The sequence below is a fragment of the Felis catus genome, chromosome B3, assembly GCF_018350175.1.
Source record: "Felis catus isolate Fca126 chromosome B3, F.catus_Fca126_mat1.0, whole genome shotgun sequence".
Taxonomy (NCBI): Eukaryota; Metazoa; Chordata; class Mammalia; order Carnivora; family Felidae; genus Felis; species Felis catus.
This window is the reverse complement of record NC_058373.1, coordinates 39,438,798-39,456,376: the sequence shown is the minus strand read 5'-3', so window position 1 is coordinate 39,456,376 and position 17,579 is coordinate 39,438,798. Positions and strand designations below refer to the sequence as shown.

Here is a 17,579-nt window from a genome sequence, read left to right as displayed (position 1 = left end):
AAGCCACAAGGAGATACCACCTCATGCCGGTCAGAGTGGCTAAAATTAAGAACTAAGGAAACAACAGATGTTGTTTCTCTTGTTGGTGGGAATGCAAACTGGTGCAGCCACTTTGGAAAACAGTGTGGAGGTTCCTCAAAAAATTAAAAATAGAATTACCCTATGACCCAGCAATAGCACTACTAGGAATTTATCCAAAGGATAAAGGAGTGCTGATTCACAGGGGCATATGTACCCCAATGTTTACAGCAGCGCTTTCAACAATAGCCAAATTATGGAAAGAGCCCAAATGTCCATCAACTGATGAATGGATAAAGAAGATATGGTATATACATACAATGGTATACTACCTGACAATGAGAAAGAATGAAAACTTGCCATTTGCAACAATGTGGATGGAACTGGAGGGTATTATGCTAAGTGAAATAAGTCAGAGAAGACAAATATTACATGTTTTCACTCATATGTAGAATTTGAGAAACTTAACAGAAGACCATGGGGGAAGGGAAAGGGAAAAAATAGTTCCAAACAGAGAAGTAGGCAAACCATAAGAGACAAATACAGAAAACAAAGTGAGGGACAATCGGGGTGGGGGGGTGGAATGGGTGATGGGCACTGAGGAGGGCACTTGTTGGGATGAGCACTGGGTGCTGTAGGTAAGCAATGAATCATGGGAATCTAGTCCTGAAGCCAAGAGCACACTGTACTCACTGTATGTTAGCTAACTTGACAATAAATTATATTTAAAAAATAATCAATCAATCACATTTTCTTTAAGTCACATAAATTTGAACGTGATGGACTTCTTTAAAAAACCTTACAAGCATAACTTGTTGACTAAATACATGACAAAACTTTGCTTTCCTCCTTTTTTCTATGGTCATGGGCATAAAATCATGAACACTGTATGCATATATACTCACAAATTTACAGGAGTTTCAAGTACAATAACTTTTCAAGTGCATATAATGTTTTCCCTTTCATCGTCTGAGAGTAAATTGCTGGCCTGATGACCCAACACCCTTCAATACTTTAGTGTGTACTTCCTACAAACAATGACAGTCTGCTATCTAACCATAATACAACAAATTGTGGAAACCAACATGTTATACTACTACCACTGTCTAATCCTCAAACTACTTCCGAGCTTTACTGATTATGTTAATGATGGTATGCCAAGCGCATCCAGTTCTGAATGATGAGCCTTGTATTTGCTTGTCAAGACTCTTTAGTTTCCTTCACTTTTGAGCAGTGTCTTAATTTTTCCTTTATTTTCTTAACCCTGAAAATTTGTGGATTACAGAAGGGGTATTTTGAGGGATGTCACTTAATTTGGGTTTGTCTCATACTTCCTTGAGATTCTATAGGTCATGCATCCTTGGCAGAAATATCACAGAGTTGATGTTGTATTCTCACCGTGGCCTATTATAGGCATATGATGTTGACTTGTTTCCCTACTTGTAATGTTCACTTTGATGACTACATAAAAGTGGTGTCTGCCAGGCTTTCTGTTCCACTATAAAATTCCTCTTGCCCATTTTGTAATTAATACGTATTTTGTGCAGAGATACTTTGAAACAAAAATCCTGTTTCTCATTAGACTCTCAGTACCTGTGTAAACTCATAGTTTCCTATTTTATTCAATGGGTTATAATCTGTTACTTAGATTTGATGTTCAGATTGTCTCAGATATAGCCAGTGGGGGTTCCTTCAAGCTGGCTTATCTTTGTGTGTGTGTGTGTGTGTGTGTGTGTGTGTGTGTGTGTGTGTGTTGTTGTTGTTGTTGTTGTTTTAAAAAACATGTCTCCATTATTCTTGGAGTAATTCCTTATGTTCTAGCACAAGCTACTTCAGGGCTCATCCTGTACTTTCCTTGCCCTGGACCCAATTATTCTCCAAGGAGTCCTAATTCCTTTTAGTGGAGAATGGGCGTTAGAAGCCAAATTCTGTTCATTAGGTGTACTCACCACCATTGGGGTATGGCTGCTTCCAGATTCTCTAGGTGTACAGAGCTAGGGAATATATGTATGTACACACACAGACATACATACTTACATCTGTACTTATTTCTATATTTGTCTATACATACTGAAAACCAATGATATATCAAACCTCTTACTCCACTCTAATAACACAGAGTTCATTCTGGTTTTCTCCTTTTCTGTATTTGTAAGTCCCTTCTCTGACAGTGAGTAACTTCATTATCTTTAATATATTTATTTGATCCACTCCTCTTTACATTCTCCCATTTCCACCACCACCCCTCTCCACACATACGACTTCTTCATCCTAATTTGGCCTCAACAGCTACTTCCAGACCTACCCTCTGTCCCCACCAAGCTGGCATCTTCCTCATCTAGATCAAACTTTGATACTCCATTTGCTGCCCCTACCCTGTGGGGACACTCTCCTCACCTTGCTCAGCCTCTGATACTCCACGCTGTTTTGGCATGGATACTCTTCTCATCTTGTTTATTCTGATCCCCTGCAGCTGTCTGTCCCTCAGCCTGGGCACTCTTTTTATCCTGCTCATCCTCTGATTCTCCATGCTAGGTCACCCCTTACATAGATGCTGTCTTCACCTGGCTTGGGCTCCAACACCCAATGCTAGTCTGTTCCTCCGTCCTCACCCCATTCAGGTTTCAACACCCCACTCTAGATCACTGTTCCCCAACCTCCTCTATGTTCAGCATAGATAACCACCTTATGATATTAGGACTGAAGGGGAAGAGAAGGTTTCATACACGAATTTAAAATAGAATTAATTCACTTAATTTATGCTATAAACTCACTTCCAAATTGTAGAAGTATTCAAGTGATACATTCATTATGCACTACACCTACTCTCAGCATGTGGCAATGTACAATAAGGAGAGGTGAAAACTACAGATGCTCAAGTTGGAGGTGCACAGACTTGGACAGAACTCCCATAGTCTGTAAGTGGGCAGGCAAAGTTATAGACCTGGTTGCTAAAATAAAACTCATGATTCAGTAAAATCCTGCAAGGTACTCCTAAGAGTTTGTGGTTTATAATATCTAGCAGTCCAAACAAAACTTTAATAATATAAAGAGTCAATGATGAAATGAAATGAACTTAGATTCTGTTAAGCGCTGATAAAAGTTAAATAGAAACTGTAACTCATAACATGTAAAACAATCACACAAAATAAGTTAGGGCACTGTAGACATACTCTTACTTACTTTATCTACACAGTCATCAAAAAATGCCAGGCTTGCATCTTTATCACTGACAAAAGAACATTCCTCGATGAAGCGAATGAACATTTGTGTTTTGGTCATCATGTTATAGAATTTTTGATGTGATCGGTCCCGGCTTCTTAAGAAAGCTGTTCAACATAAATTCATAATGTCACAAAATATAGGATCATTCAAAGATTCATAGAATTTTAAGCCAGAAGGAACTTGATTAACCATGTCATCTGTACTTCCTCAACCTACCATTTTGCAGAAGAAGAAACTAAGACCCCTGGGGAAGTGACCTGACAAAGACAGCAATAGGAAAGGAACTTGAACCCAGATCTTTCAAATCTTCACCGAGACTTGTCTCTGTTGTCCTCTCATTACCTTGTGGATTATATATAAAATTGTAAATGTGAAAGCATTTTTAAAGAGCAACAGTTACAACCTCTCTAGTGTTTGATTATGTCTATGTCTTACTGAAACAGAGGAAAAGTTTATTTCCTGATTTTGCGCTCCACACTGCTTACTATGATCAGTTACACTACACTTGGGCCTTCTTTTGGGCCCATAAATTCAAACTATTTCCAAATGTTCTCTCTGTCTAAAACTTTCTACTTTTCTTTTGCCTGGCTAATTTGTATTCATCCTTGACATTATGGCTCAGAGATAAATTCCTCAGAAGGGTTTTCTGTGATCTGAAGTTGTGAAATAAAGTGTTCATTCATATTATTTTTTTAATGTTTGTTTTTATTATTTTTGAGAGAGAGAAAGAGAGAGAGAGAGACAGACAGACAGAGTACAAGCTGGGGAGGAGCAGAGAGAGAGGAAGATACAGAATCCGAAGTGGGCTCCAGGCTCTGAGATGTCAGCACAGAGCCCCAAGCAGGGCTTGAACTCATGAATAGTGAGATCATGACCAGAGCCGAAGTCAGATGCTCAACTGACTGAGCCACCCAGGTGCCCCTCATTCATACCATTTTCAAATTGCTTATCTTTTTTTTTTTTTAAGTTTTATTTATTTAAGTAATCTCTAAACCTCATATGGGGCTTGAACTCCTGACCCTGAGATCAAGAGTCACACACTCCTCTGACTGAACCAGTCAGGTGCCCTTCAAATTGCTTATCTTCTTGACTATAAGCTCATTGGGAGAAGTGACCATGTCTCTCTCTCTCTCTCTCTCTCTCTCTCTCTCTCTCTCTCTCTTTTATGACCATGTATCTTTTGCATGCCACTATATACCTAGCATTTAGAGGAACTCAATGTATGCTTATTAAATGAATTTCTCTTCCAAATGTTATATACTACAAAAGAAAATAAATCTGTATTTTGACACAAATTGCACTCGGGGGCTCTCCAACTTCTTTTGTTTCAGGGCACAAACAGAAAGAAAGGAATATTTGTAAAGTGTAATGAAGTAAAATGAATGAGGCTGTGCATGCTTGGAGGTGACCATCCCAGAGGCTCCTCTGAGTGTTCAACATTGCCCAGCTGCTCTGAAAACTAAAACTATCAATATCCTAACACATCTGTGGCACAAAAGAGTGAAGCAGTACATGGTTACAAAGCTCTGTGCTTTTCAAATAGTTTCTTCGACATATTTTGTTAATGGGATTATTTCTAATTTGAGAAATAACTAGCTGTGTGGAAATGGATTACCAACAAAATTGGTATATTCACATACTTCAAAAATAGCTACGTATTTTGATAAACATGAGCTACCAACACAGAAAAACTGTATCATCATAAGGTTAAACTCAGTGATACGAAAGCCATAAAACTGTACAATCGCTCACCTTGCAAGGCAAAAAGAGAGGACGCATCTGTGGCTGTCTCAGATGGGGCTTGTGTTATTGGTCTTAAGTATGATCTATAGCCTTTTAAAATAGAGGCCATGAAACACAAAAATGCCTCTTGGATTTCCAAATCTATCATGTGCAACCTCTTTCCAGAATTAAAATCATAGTCATTCATTGCTAAGTCCATTAGTCCATCGTCTCTTGGTCTCTGCTGCACTGTGAAAAAATACAGGGTGAAGGTTTTCTCCAAACTATTGAAACCAATGTTAATAATGGTATCAATATAAATCTGTTCTATATGTATGTCAAGTCACACTGTACACCTTAAGTTTATACAGTCCTGTATGTTAATTACATTTCAAAAAAATTAAAGAAATAAGTTATTGTTTTCAAAAGGGCTCAAGCTACTTAACTCTTTGTTTACATAACTTCATAATATGTAAACCCCAGCAAAGCTTGCTACATCATTTGTTAGCCTCTGCTGAGTTCGTTTCAACCAAAGTAAATATAAAATTATTCCTGTTTGTCTGACTACCATAAAAAAAATCATGTTCTGAAGTAACTATATATAAATTAATAAGAGAAAATCATAGCAACCATATCAACAGGAAACAGGGTTAAATGCATTAGTTCTACCCTCTCCCCCTTTTAAAAAAATGTAAGTGCCGACAGGAAAAACACACATGGATTAAAATGTGAAAAACAGCTCTTCCTTTTCCTGAACAACTCAACGCTAAAGCCATTAGGTAGTAAAAGAATAAACTCAAGTAAAAGAGACCTGCTAGATGCCACCTTAATCAAGTGTACAAAGTGAACACCTTCATCAATAATGGGACAAATCAAAGTAGTTCATGATCTGATAAAGATGCTAGGAAAGGAACATAGTGTCATTTCTGTGATATTCCTGCCAAAACTGTATGACCTATATTTACCATGTGGACACTCAAGACAAACCCACATCATGGACCATTCTATGATAGCAAATACCATCTTCAAAAGTCTCAAAAAAAAAGGAGAAATCGAAGAAGTGTTTGCAGAAAAGGAGACTAAAGAGACTTGAAACTAAAGACATCTGATTTGGAAATGGATTATTTTGCTATAAAGAACATTATTATAATAAAACTTGAATCTGGTCTGCAGGTAAAGATGGCAGAAATGCTCACTGGTAATTTCCTGATTTTCATGGTTATGTAGTGGTGGAGGAAAATGTATTTTTGGGTAGGAAATACATTCCATTTGGAGGTGATGGGGCATCTATTCTCAAAGATCAGGGAACATGTTTGTGATTGTTTCAAAATTTAAAAACTTTTCAAAATACAAGGAACAATAAATCATCTTAAAAAGTTTTTTCTGGAGTTCTTATTGTCGAAAAAAGTAACAGTACTAGAAAGAACATGGGCCTTTATACAGAAGATCTAGATTTTAATCCTAGCTTCCTCCGTGTTAACTGTATAATCTCTGACAAGCTATTTAACCTCCCTCAATTTATCTTCAGGGTTGTAAAGATAAAAAATATATGTGGAAGTGTTCTGAAGCTATAAAGTGTTACACAGTCCTCAACTATCAGTATTGCTTAAAAGTTTATAATTTTCAGCTTTTAGGTTCTGCCCTTCAATACAGCTGGACGGGCTATTTCACAGATTTTAATATTTTAAATATTGCTACAAAAGCTGCTGGACTTCTCAGCTATTTACAAGAAGTGTATGCCTTGTTAGAAAGCAGTTAACTAGTCAGCTTAAATAAAATTCTATACATAATTTATTTGCCACCTAAGATGACATGCTGCTCTATTTCATGTCACTGTTTTCCTATTCCAGTATTTATGAGACACTTCCAGATTCTCTGCTTGCTGTAAGGTTTACTTGGGAAACACTGTCGTCTTCCATGTCTATTTCCAACTCTATAGTCACTTTGAACCCTCAAGGATATAGGCCCCTTCCGCTGTCTATATTTCACCTCATACATAAAAGAGAACCTCAAATACTGCTATACCATTACTGACCATTTTTAAAAAAGTAAGTATTAAATCATGGACCCTGAATGGGCCATTGTTCTAAAATACCAAGAGATTAAGTATATGAAGGTTTAATTCTTCTTATCGGTAATTCGGGATCACTGTCAAGGTATTCTTATATAAGCTTTTTACTGAAACATTCTATATCCCAATCAATTTTCATTTTGATTAATTTCCTAATGCATTTGGTAGGCTTCTATTTTCAAATTATTTGAGGTAAGGACGGCATTAAGATCCACTGAAGGTGAAAGCTTAAAACCCAGCTCTCACCCCACTAAAATCATCAGCACTTTCTAATTTAAACCATCTGTCTTAAATTTTCAAAATTAAACTTCTATTCTCTGTATGAATACAAAAGGAAACCCTTATTTTTTAATTATTATTATTATTCATTTATTTAATTTACATCTAAGTTAGTTAGCATAGAGTCCAACAATGATTTCAGGAGTAGATTCCTTAATGCCCCTTACCCATTTAGCCCATTCCCCCTCCCACGACCCCTCCAGTAACCCTCTGTTTGTTCTCCATGTTTAAGAGTCTCTTATGTCCATCCTCCTCCCTGTTTTTATATTATTTTTGCTTCCCTTCCCTTATGTTCATCTGTTTTGTCTCTTAAAGTCCTCACATGAGTGAAGTCATATGATATTTGTCTTTCTCTAATTTCACTTAGCATAATACCCTCTAGTTCCGTCCACATAGTTGCAAATGGTAAGATTTCATTCTTTTTGATTGCTGAATGGTATTCCATTGTATATATGTACCACATCTTCTTTATCCATTCATCCATCAATGGACATTTGGGCTCTTTCCATACTTTGGCTATTGTTGATAGTGCTGCTGTAAACATTAGGGGGTGTGTGTTCCTTCGAAACAGCACACCTGTATCCCATGGATAAATGCCTAGTAGTACAATTGCTGGGTCGTAGGGTAGTTCTATTTTTAGTTTTTTTGAGGAACCTCCATACTGTTTTCTAGAGTGGCTGCACCAGCTTGCATTCCCACCAATAACGCAAAAGAGATCCTCTCTCTCTGCATCCTGGCCAACATCTGTTGTTGCCTGAGTTAGTTGTTCATGTTAGCCATTCTGACAGGTGTGAGGCGGTATCTCCTTGTGGTTTTGATTTGCATTTCCCTGATGATGAGTGATGTTGAGCATTTTTTCATGTGCTGGTTGGCCATCTGGATGTCTTCTCTGGAGAAGTGTCTATTCATGTCTTTTGCCCATTTCTTCACTGGATTATTTGTTTTTTGGATGTTGAGTTTGATAAGTTCTTTATAGATTTTGGATACTAACCCTTTATCTGATATGTTGTTTGCGACTATCTTCTGCCATTCCATGGGTTGCCTTTTAGTTTTGCTGATTGTTTCCTTCGCTATGCAGAAGCTTTTTATTTTGATGAGGTCCCAGTAGTTCATTTTTCTTTTGTTTCCCTTGCCTCTGGAGATGTGTTGAGTAAGAAGTTTCTGTGGCCAAGATCAAAGAGATTTTTGCCTGCTTTCTCCTGGAGGATTTTGATGGCTTCCCGTCTTATGTTTAGGTCTTTCATCCATTTTGAGTTTATTTTTGTGTATGGTGTAAGAAAGTGGTCCAGGTTCATTCTTCTGCATGTCGCTGTCCAGTTTTCCCAGCACCACTTGCTGAAGAGACTGTCTTTATTCTATTGGATATTCTTTCCTGCTTTGTCAAAGACTAGTTGGCCATATGTTTGTGGGTCCATTTCTGGGTTCTCTATTCTGTTCCATTGATCTGAATGTCTGTCTGTGTCAGTACCCTACTGTCTTGACGAATACAGCTTTGTAATACAGCTTGAATTCCACGACAGTGATGCCTCCTGCTTTGGTTTTCTTTTTCAAGATTGCTTTGGCTATTCAGGGTCTTTTCTGGTCCCATATAAATTTTAGGACTGTTTGTTCTAGCTCTGTGAAGAATGCTGGTGTTGTTTTCATAGGGATTGCATTGACCATGTAGATTGCTTTGGGTAGTATTGACACTTCAACAATATTTGTTCCTCCTATCCAGGAGCATGGAATATTTTTCCATTTTTTTGTGTGTCTTTTTCAATTTGTTTCATAAGCTTTCTATAGTTTTCAGTGTATAGATTTTTCACGTCTTTGGTTAGATTTATTCCTAGATATTTTATGGTTTTTGGTGTGATTGTAAATGGGACTGATTCCTTGATTTCTCTTTCTATTGTTTCATTGTTGGTGTATAGGAATGCAACTGATTTCTGTGCATTGATTTTATGTCCTGCAACTTTGCTGAATTCATGGATCAGTCCTAGCTGGGTTTTTTTGGTGGAATCTTTTGGGGTTCCATATAGAGCATCATGTCATCTGTAAATAGTGAAAGTTTGACCTCCTCCTGGCCGATTTGGATGCCTTTTATTTCTTAGTGTTGTCTGATTGCTAAGGCTAAGACTTCCAATACTATGTTGAGTTAACAGTGGCGAGAGTCGACATCCTTGTCTTGTTTCTGATCCTAGGGGGAAAGCTCTCAGTTTTCCCCATTGAGGATGATATTAGCATTGGGTCTTTCATATATGGCTTTTATGATCTTGAGGTATGATCCTTCTATCCCTAATTTCTTAATGGTTTTTATTAAGAAAGGATGCTCTATTTTGTCAAATGCTTTCTCTGTATCTATTGAAAGGATCATGTGGTTCTTGTCCTTTCTTTTATTGATGTGATGAATCACATTGACTGTTTTGCAGATACTGAACCAGCCCTGCATCCCAGGTATAAATCTCACTTGGTCATGGTGAATAATTTTTTTAATGTATTGTTGGATCTGGTTGGCTAATATCTTGTTGAGGATTTTTGTATCCATGTTCATCAGGGAAGGAAACCCTTATTTTTTCCACGGTATTTCAGTAATGGTAAAAGTAAGGAAAACAATTACCTCAACCTCTTTTTCAATTTTACTATTCTAAAATGGCTCTATGAACATGTAGCAGATATAAAATAAAATATAATAAATTTTATAAATCTATTCAGCTTCTAACAAAGTTTGCTTTAGTGTTCATTTTCCCTTAAGATTATAAAAACATTTCCCTTAGATAAAATAAACAGTATCCTTTCACTAGCAAGGCAAAGTAACTGGAGTCCTTTCTCAGATTAAATTACTTCCTTTAATTAAGTTATACACTTACATTTTGCCAGCTGCTGGTGCAAATTATTCAGTGTGTTCATCAGATTTTTACATGGTTTCTTTGGAAGTATCTTCCAGGCTACATTTTTCTTGTCACCAGTTCTGAGATTAAATGACAACAACAATGTATTTGTTAGATGTTTTTGTTTTTTGTTTTTTGTTTTGCTATATATATAAAAGGTAAAAGAAAACATATATTGAATAAAAAATAAAATACATACATACAAAATGTATGTACATATATACAAAAATAAAATATTATAATAAGAGAAAAATACTACAAGGATAAACTGGGATGCAGAATATTTAAAAATTAACTTACACAAGAGTAGAACCTTATACAAATATAGCGCAAAAAGTTATAATTATGTTGGTACTGGGTAAATTCTACTTGCAGTGGAACCATGCTAATCACTACAAACTTAATATGGTGGTCATTACTCTCAACCCCCATTTAAGAGTCTTTGGACACCTCAATACTGAGAAAATTCTAGCAACAAGAGGTTTTTTTCTTATAGACTCTGACTCTAAGAACAAGCACTGTGGAAAACTCGCACTTGTAAAGACAAAATGAACTGAGGATCCAGAAAGCTAATCAAAATACTGCGGTATATTTAAGTATTTAGTTTCTTAGTTTCCTAAAAGTGGAAGTAAAATTTGCTTTCGTTTCTTTCAGAAAATAACTAATCTATGATATTAAATTATTTGAGCAAAGGATAATACTCCAAAGTACTTTTATAACTATAAAAGAGGATATCTGCTTGACAGTGCTATCTTTGTTTCTACAACAAACTCCTATAATCTCTTTTATTAAAATTATTAGGACACAGTTGTTCTTCCAACCACACGTGCAGTAAGAAAAGAGCATGGTGATAAAATACCATAAACCTTTTGGGCTTCACTATAGCTTTTTTGATTCCATTCTTTACTTATTAAATCTTTCTTTGTACTTCAGAAGCCATATATATATATTTTTAGAAAACTTGAAAAATGTAGAGAAAAAGGAGAAGAAAAGTGAATCACTCATGTACTAACCACCAAAAACAACACAGCACACGTGTGTAGTGGAAGTTGAATTTATTTTTCTGTTCCCTGTACTTCCCACAGAACAAAAAGGGCAAAATCATCACCTTGGAAACCAAACAAAGAAAAAGGAGTGGATGGGAAAGCTTAGGCTAAAAAGAACCACTGTCTTGGAATCTACCCTATCTTTCCACAAATGAGGATAAAAATACAGATAGATGGAACAGGGCCACCTGCAGATGTCCCACTGCGAAGGTTTTATTTTATAATGTGACCGGGAGCACGGAATCCTGCATTACAGTGAGAAGACAATGTAGAACACTTTTTACATTATTTTCTGGATAAAACTTTGCAGCACAGCACTCCCACTGTACTTTATCATTCACTTTGTGCATGCTGGCCTTATAAAACTAAATTATGAGCAACTTCAGAGAAAGAAGTGTACTTAAGTGTACATTTGTGTACTTAAGTGTACACTTAAGTACTTAAGTGTACTTAAGAGAAAGAAGTACACCAAGTTGCCCTTTTATTTCCAGTGCCTCTCAAAAAAGGGTGCTGAAGATAGATGAACAGAATCTTGGTATCCATTCATTACACCTAATTACTGTTATTTACTCATGTTTTTACTCATGGTGATTCCCAAAACAACCGATAATCGGTGGCAGAGGAATTAGTTTTAAACCTGGATGGTGATGGTTCCAAAATCTAGCGGGCAGTAGATGCTATGCGCCCCTTCTGATAAATTACTTAAAAATCTAAGTTTTGGGGGTGACTGGCTGGCTCAGTGGAGTGTGTCACTCTTACTCTTGGGGTTGTGAGTTCGAGCCCCATGTTGGATGTGGTGATTACTTAAAAATAAAATCCAGAAATTCTGGATAAAGGAAACTAGAAAGCTGTTAGTTCACCTGCTTCGTTCTTCCATACATTTGGAAGGGTGATAATATCAAGAAGGAATACTACTAATGAGTGCCAACAACTCATGTTTTCTTTGATTCTTTAACTCACTAGCGATCAAAAGAAAAAGACAGAATAAAAAAATTCTTTTAACAAACCGGAAGGAAAGTATAAAAAGAGGGAAAATGTAATTTATTACCATAATAAATACAGTATATACCAATTCACCACCCTGAATTTCAATTTTTAAAAATACTATGTCATTGGGGTTGCCTGGGTGGCCCAGTTGGTTAAGCGTCTGACTCTTGGTTTTGGCTCAGGTCACGACCTCATGATTCATGAGTTCGAGCCCTGTGTAGGGTTCTACGCTGACAGTGCAGAACCTGCCTGGGATTCTCCATCTCCCTCTCTCTCTGCCCCTACCCTCCTCATGCTCTCCCTAAAAATAAAAAAAAATAATAAATTAAAAAAAATTATGTCATGTAACATCAACAACTGGCCAAAAAAAAGATAATACTTTAATATCTAAAGAATTAAATATTCCTGGTAATGAGTGAAATGTTCCTGATAAAGAATATTAGACTCTATCAATCCCATATATAAAATGGCTTTTATGCACAAAGTACATCCCATATTTACTTGGTTAGGCATTCTCTGAAAAAAAGCTTTTTGACAGCATATATACTTTATAATAGAAAAGTATTCAGGGTGCCTGGCTGGCTCAGTAGGTTAGGTGTTCGACTTCAGCTCAGGTCACGATCTCACGGATTCTGAGTTGGAGCCCTGCATTGCACTCTCTGTTGTCAGAGCAGAGCCTGCTTGGGATCCTCTGTCCTGCTCTCTCTCTGCTCTTCCCCTGTACACCTGCGCACAGGCATTCTCTCTCTCTCGAATGTAAACCTTAAAAGAAGTATTTTTTTGCTGTAATATATTATCATTTTATATTATTTTTATATTATCTATTTAATAGAACACCATCTTTCCTAATGGTTTAGGCACTTGAGGTTTTGACATACGTGACAAGACTAGAATTAATGTAAGGTTAGAGAATTCAATCAAAACGCTTTAATATGAAACACGCTTAGTAAAAATGGAGAAGAACCTATTGCACATATACATATTTAAGTTGTAAAAGGTGTACTAGCTTTTGGGCTTTACTAACAGACTAACTTGTAGTTATTGTAAGTATGTCCTGTGAATGCAGTGTGTTCAGTGCATCAATTTCCTTTTCCCTGAATAGCATAAGTATGATTCAACTGAAAATAAGGGATATGAGCGAACAACTGAATTATAAAAAAACTATGAAAAGATAGCTCCAGTAGCTACAACTTAAATATTATTCCAATAAAAAGAGAGGAAAACTTATAAAACCCTTATATTCTAAAAGTATAAAGGTGATAAAATCATTTATAACTTAAAAGTTATTTAATTTTTTTTTTGAAGTACTAGTATACTAATAGTATTACACAAGACTAGAAACAGAATTGGAATACTATACCAAGGTATAGTATTCCGATTCAATTTGTGATTTCACCTGTACTCATCTGGAAAATGGTAAATAAATTTTTGTTTTGTTTTTTTAATGGTTATTTATTTTTGAGATAGAGAGTGCTAGCGGGGGAGGGACAGAAAGGAAGGGGGACAGAGGATCCTAAGTGGGCTCTGCACTGACATCAGTGAGCCCACTGCAGGGCTTGAACTCACAAAAATGTGAGATCATGACCTGAGCCAAAGTCAGACACTCAAATGACTGAGCCACCCAGGCGCCCCTAAATTTTTCTGTTTCTAACCTCCATTTCCCTTCTGCTAAATTTCTACATAAGATTATAATGTTTCTTAAATATTTAAAGATCTGAGGATTAAAGGTATAATTTCTTTACAGTACAAGCTCTCTAATACCCTAAATCTATTCCATTGGAGAATAGAACGGGTTGATTCAAAGATGGTATAATCCCAAAACAAAAAGAATACAGCTCAAAAGAATTCTAATTCGCATTGAAAAAATATACAATTACATACATATAATACGAAGTTGTAAATTACTGAGTAGAGGATCACTAAAATGTACTTACTGAGAAATGGTGTTGGTGTCTAGGTCAACACAACTGACATCTGGTGGAGGGTCATAGAGATCAAAGTATCTTGAATCAATTCCTACTATGAATGGACATGGTGCACTCAAGACATCTGCTAAAGCCAGTGGGCAGAGAGGAACATATGGGCATGGCCAGTGGAAAGGGAAAATCATCTTGGATAAACAAAGGACAGGAGAATATTTAGCTGTTTGGCATTGAAGCATAATTTATCAGCACACACAAAAAACTGTATTTAAATATTCATACCTAAAGCCTAACACTTGATAACCAGTGAAATAATTACAACTAATATGAAGTGTCAGAAAATTAAAATTGTTTTCACAACATAAAAATTCATTACTCTCTGAATTTTAGTTAGGCTTTTAAAAAGTAGCTTTAAATTAGATGAATCAATTATGCTCAAAATGAAATTGACTGCCAATGACAAAACCTGTAATACTCACAGACACTAATGCTTCTGTCACACTAGTAAGCACGGAAGGGCGTAGGGAATGGATGAGAATCTTATGTTCTGTTACTGCAAACACAAGTAGTGTCACAGCATTTTCAGGGCCTAAATTTTGAAGTAGTGTTGAAAACTTGCCACCACTGTCAATCCAAACAAAAATACATAATTAAAAATATATATATTCAAATATCTCATTATCCAAAATAATGAAACAAGGTCATGATTGGGTTAGGATTATATTATATATTCAACTTTAGACGCGATTGCTGTCCTTATGTGTGGAAAACATTAGAAATATACTATGAAAACAATGAAGTTTTCTGAGGTTTCAAAATCATCAGATTTTTCTACAGTGTATTCAATATGGAAAAATGAAAAGTCATTCTTTTTTTCAGAAAAAGATCTGCTGGGTAGATAATGTCCAAATAAAGGACTCAATCTATAGAGGGATGCTTTGGTTGAAAGCAAATTTTTTAACGAAATTTTTGTTAAATGGCTCACCTTTCATTGTTAATTGTCAGAAAAAATATATGACTTACAGGCCCACCTCCCTTAAGGCAAGCACATACATTAAGATTTGGATTTACAAATAGATTATCTTTACTATTGTAATGAAAAGAGTAATATGAAATTGAGAGGTACGAAGTGATGGTATATACATACAAAGCAAATTTATAACCCAAACTGAGACATTCTGTGTGGTAACAAAATACTGGACTAAGTAATTCAGTAAGCCAATCAGTATGTTGTCTATATAATTGGCTAAATAATTGCCTTCACCAAATTAACTTTTTTATTTTTATTTTTTTATTAAAAAACTTTTAAAATGTTTATTTATTTTTGAGAGAGAAAGAGACAGAGTCAGAGTGAGGGAGGGCAGAGAGAAAGAGAGAGAGAGGGATTACTGTCAGCACAGAGCCCAATGCGGGGCTCGAACTTACAAATCTAAGATCATGACCTGAGCTGAAGTCGACGCTTAACCGACTGAGCCACCCAGGCGCCACTTAACTTTTTTTTAAATAAAGCAAAACTAGTAACAATTCTCTTGGAGAAAGGAAAACACATCCACAAAAAACTTGTGCACGTTGGTAGCAGCATTATTCATTGTAGGCAAAAGTAGAAACAACCCAAATGTCCCTCAACTAATGAATGAATAAATAAAAAGTGATTTATCCATACAACGGAATATTTGTTGGAAACAGAAAGGAACAAAATATGATAACATTGATGAACTTCAGAAACATTATAATAAGTGAAAGAAGCCACACACAAAAGGCTACATATTATATAATTCCATTTATGTGAAATCTCCAGAATAGGCAAATCCGTAGAGACAGAAAGTTAATCAGTGGTTGCCTTAGGCTGGCGAGGTGTGTTTGTGCACACACACGTGTGTGTGTGCATGTGTGTATTTGCGTGAGTAGAAATGGCAGAAATTCTTTTTAGAATGATGTAAATGTTGTTTATAGTGATCTCCATATATCTCTATTCACAGAGTGAATATAACCATTGAATTGTACAATTTAACTGGGTGAATTGTACAGTATGTGAATTATATCAATAAAGCTGTTACCAAAATAAAAAAAAAGGCCTCTTGGGTAATTTAGGATCTTTTTATATATAGTCACAGTCAGTATTTCTAGTTTATTTTTCACTCAAACAAAGGTTAAGAAAACACTGGTTGTTCTGGACTGAGACCTAGTGATGAAATAATCTGCAATTCTTACAAAATTAATGTCAAAGATGGCAGCTGGTCTCCCTCAGGTATGTGCTACAAAATAACTTAATTATATTGTAATGATTTCTCTGCTAGAAAATTACACTGCTAATTAAATTTCAAGAACTGATACTTTAGAAAAAAATTATTTCATAATTTCTTGGAACTTTTAAGGGATGAAGTACATTATTTTATTCCATGGTTAGTATTTATGAGTACCATTTTATTAGGGGGTTAAATTTAAAATTAATTACGTTTGAATGTTCTCCAGAGGGTATTTAAAGTTAAAAACCATTGTTTTCATAATCTATATACACATATGCTTATTTATGCAATAATAAGTACTTGATAATAAATGGATACACAAAATACCAAACTATTGTAAAGGTTTTTCTTTTTTCTTTAAGTAAAAGGAATTTAGATAACAAACAATTAAATGAGAAGTCTTTCCATCAACATTTGCAATTTTTCCTAGGAAAGAGAAAATATCTGAATGTCACTTTAGCTCGCACTAGATTTAGAGAAACATAAATAGAAAGGAAATTCTACTTGCCTTAGTGGAAGAGGTGAAGAAACAGGTTGACTGAGAATCAGATTATCATGTGGTGATAACTGGAAGAAGATTTACAATAAAGTGTTTGAAATATAAAGATGAGCTTTAAAACACCACTTTCTGGTAAAAAAAAACTTTTTTGGCTAATGCTGACATCCATCAGGTTTCAACATAACCATTAAGCTGTATAGGAACTGTTTATATCACTTAATAAGCTCTTGAAAAGTACATCCTAACCACTGACCTAACTACTAACTTCCCCTACTCTGAATTCTCTTTCCTCCTGTTCCTCAATGTTCCCCTAATGTCATTTTAACAAAATTTTATTGGGAGACTAAATTATTCATTTAGTACCACAGAGTCAGGGCTAGTAAACCTATATGGTCTCCAGGGCAAATCCACAGGCCATCTGTGTTTATAAATAAAGTTTTATTGGAACACTAGCCATGATCGTTTGTTTAGGAATTATCTATAGCTGCTTTTGGGCACTAAGAGCTGAGTAGTTTTGACAGAGACAGGATGGCCTATAAAGACTAAAATATGTACTGTTTGGTCCTCAAAAGAAAAATTTACCAACATATATATATGTGTGTGTGTATATCCTGGCACTAAATATCAAGAAGAGAGGGATGATATGTGGATATACAGACTGATTATAAAGATTACAAAAATGACTTTTTTTCTAGGC

The 17,579-nt window shown here is 35.7% G+C and overlaps 1 protein-coding gene across 7 annotated transcripts in view; it reads right to left on the bottom strand.

Moving 5' to 3' along the window:
• Window positions 1-17,579, bottom strand: part of DENND4A (DENN domain containing 4A) — a 132,145-nt gene that overhangs the window by 54,657 nt on the left and 59,909 nt on the right. For all 7 annotated transcript variants that reach the window (XM_023255178.2, XM_019832212.3, XM_019832214.3 and 4 more), the window contains exons 9-14: window positions 16,892-16,950; window positions 14,617-14,761; window positions 14,150-14,325; window positions 10,162-10,262; window positions 4,996-5,214; window positions 3,202-3,347 (exon numbers count right to left, since the gene is read on the bottom strand). In XM_023255178.2, the coding sequence (XP_023110946.2) occupies window positions 3,202-3,347; window positions 4,996-5,214; window positions 10,162-10,262; window positions 14,150-14,325; window positions 14,617-14,761; window positions 16,892-16,950 (846 nt within the window). The remainder of the gene's footprint in view (window positions 1-3,201; window positions 3,348-4,995; window positions 5,215-10,161; window positions 10,263-14,149; window positions 14,326-14,616; window positions 14,762-16,891; window positions 16,951-17,579) is intronic.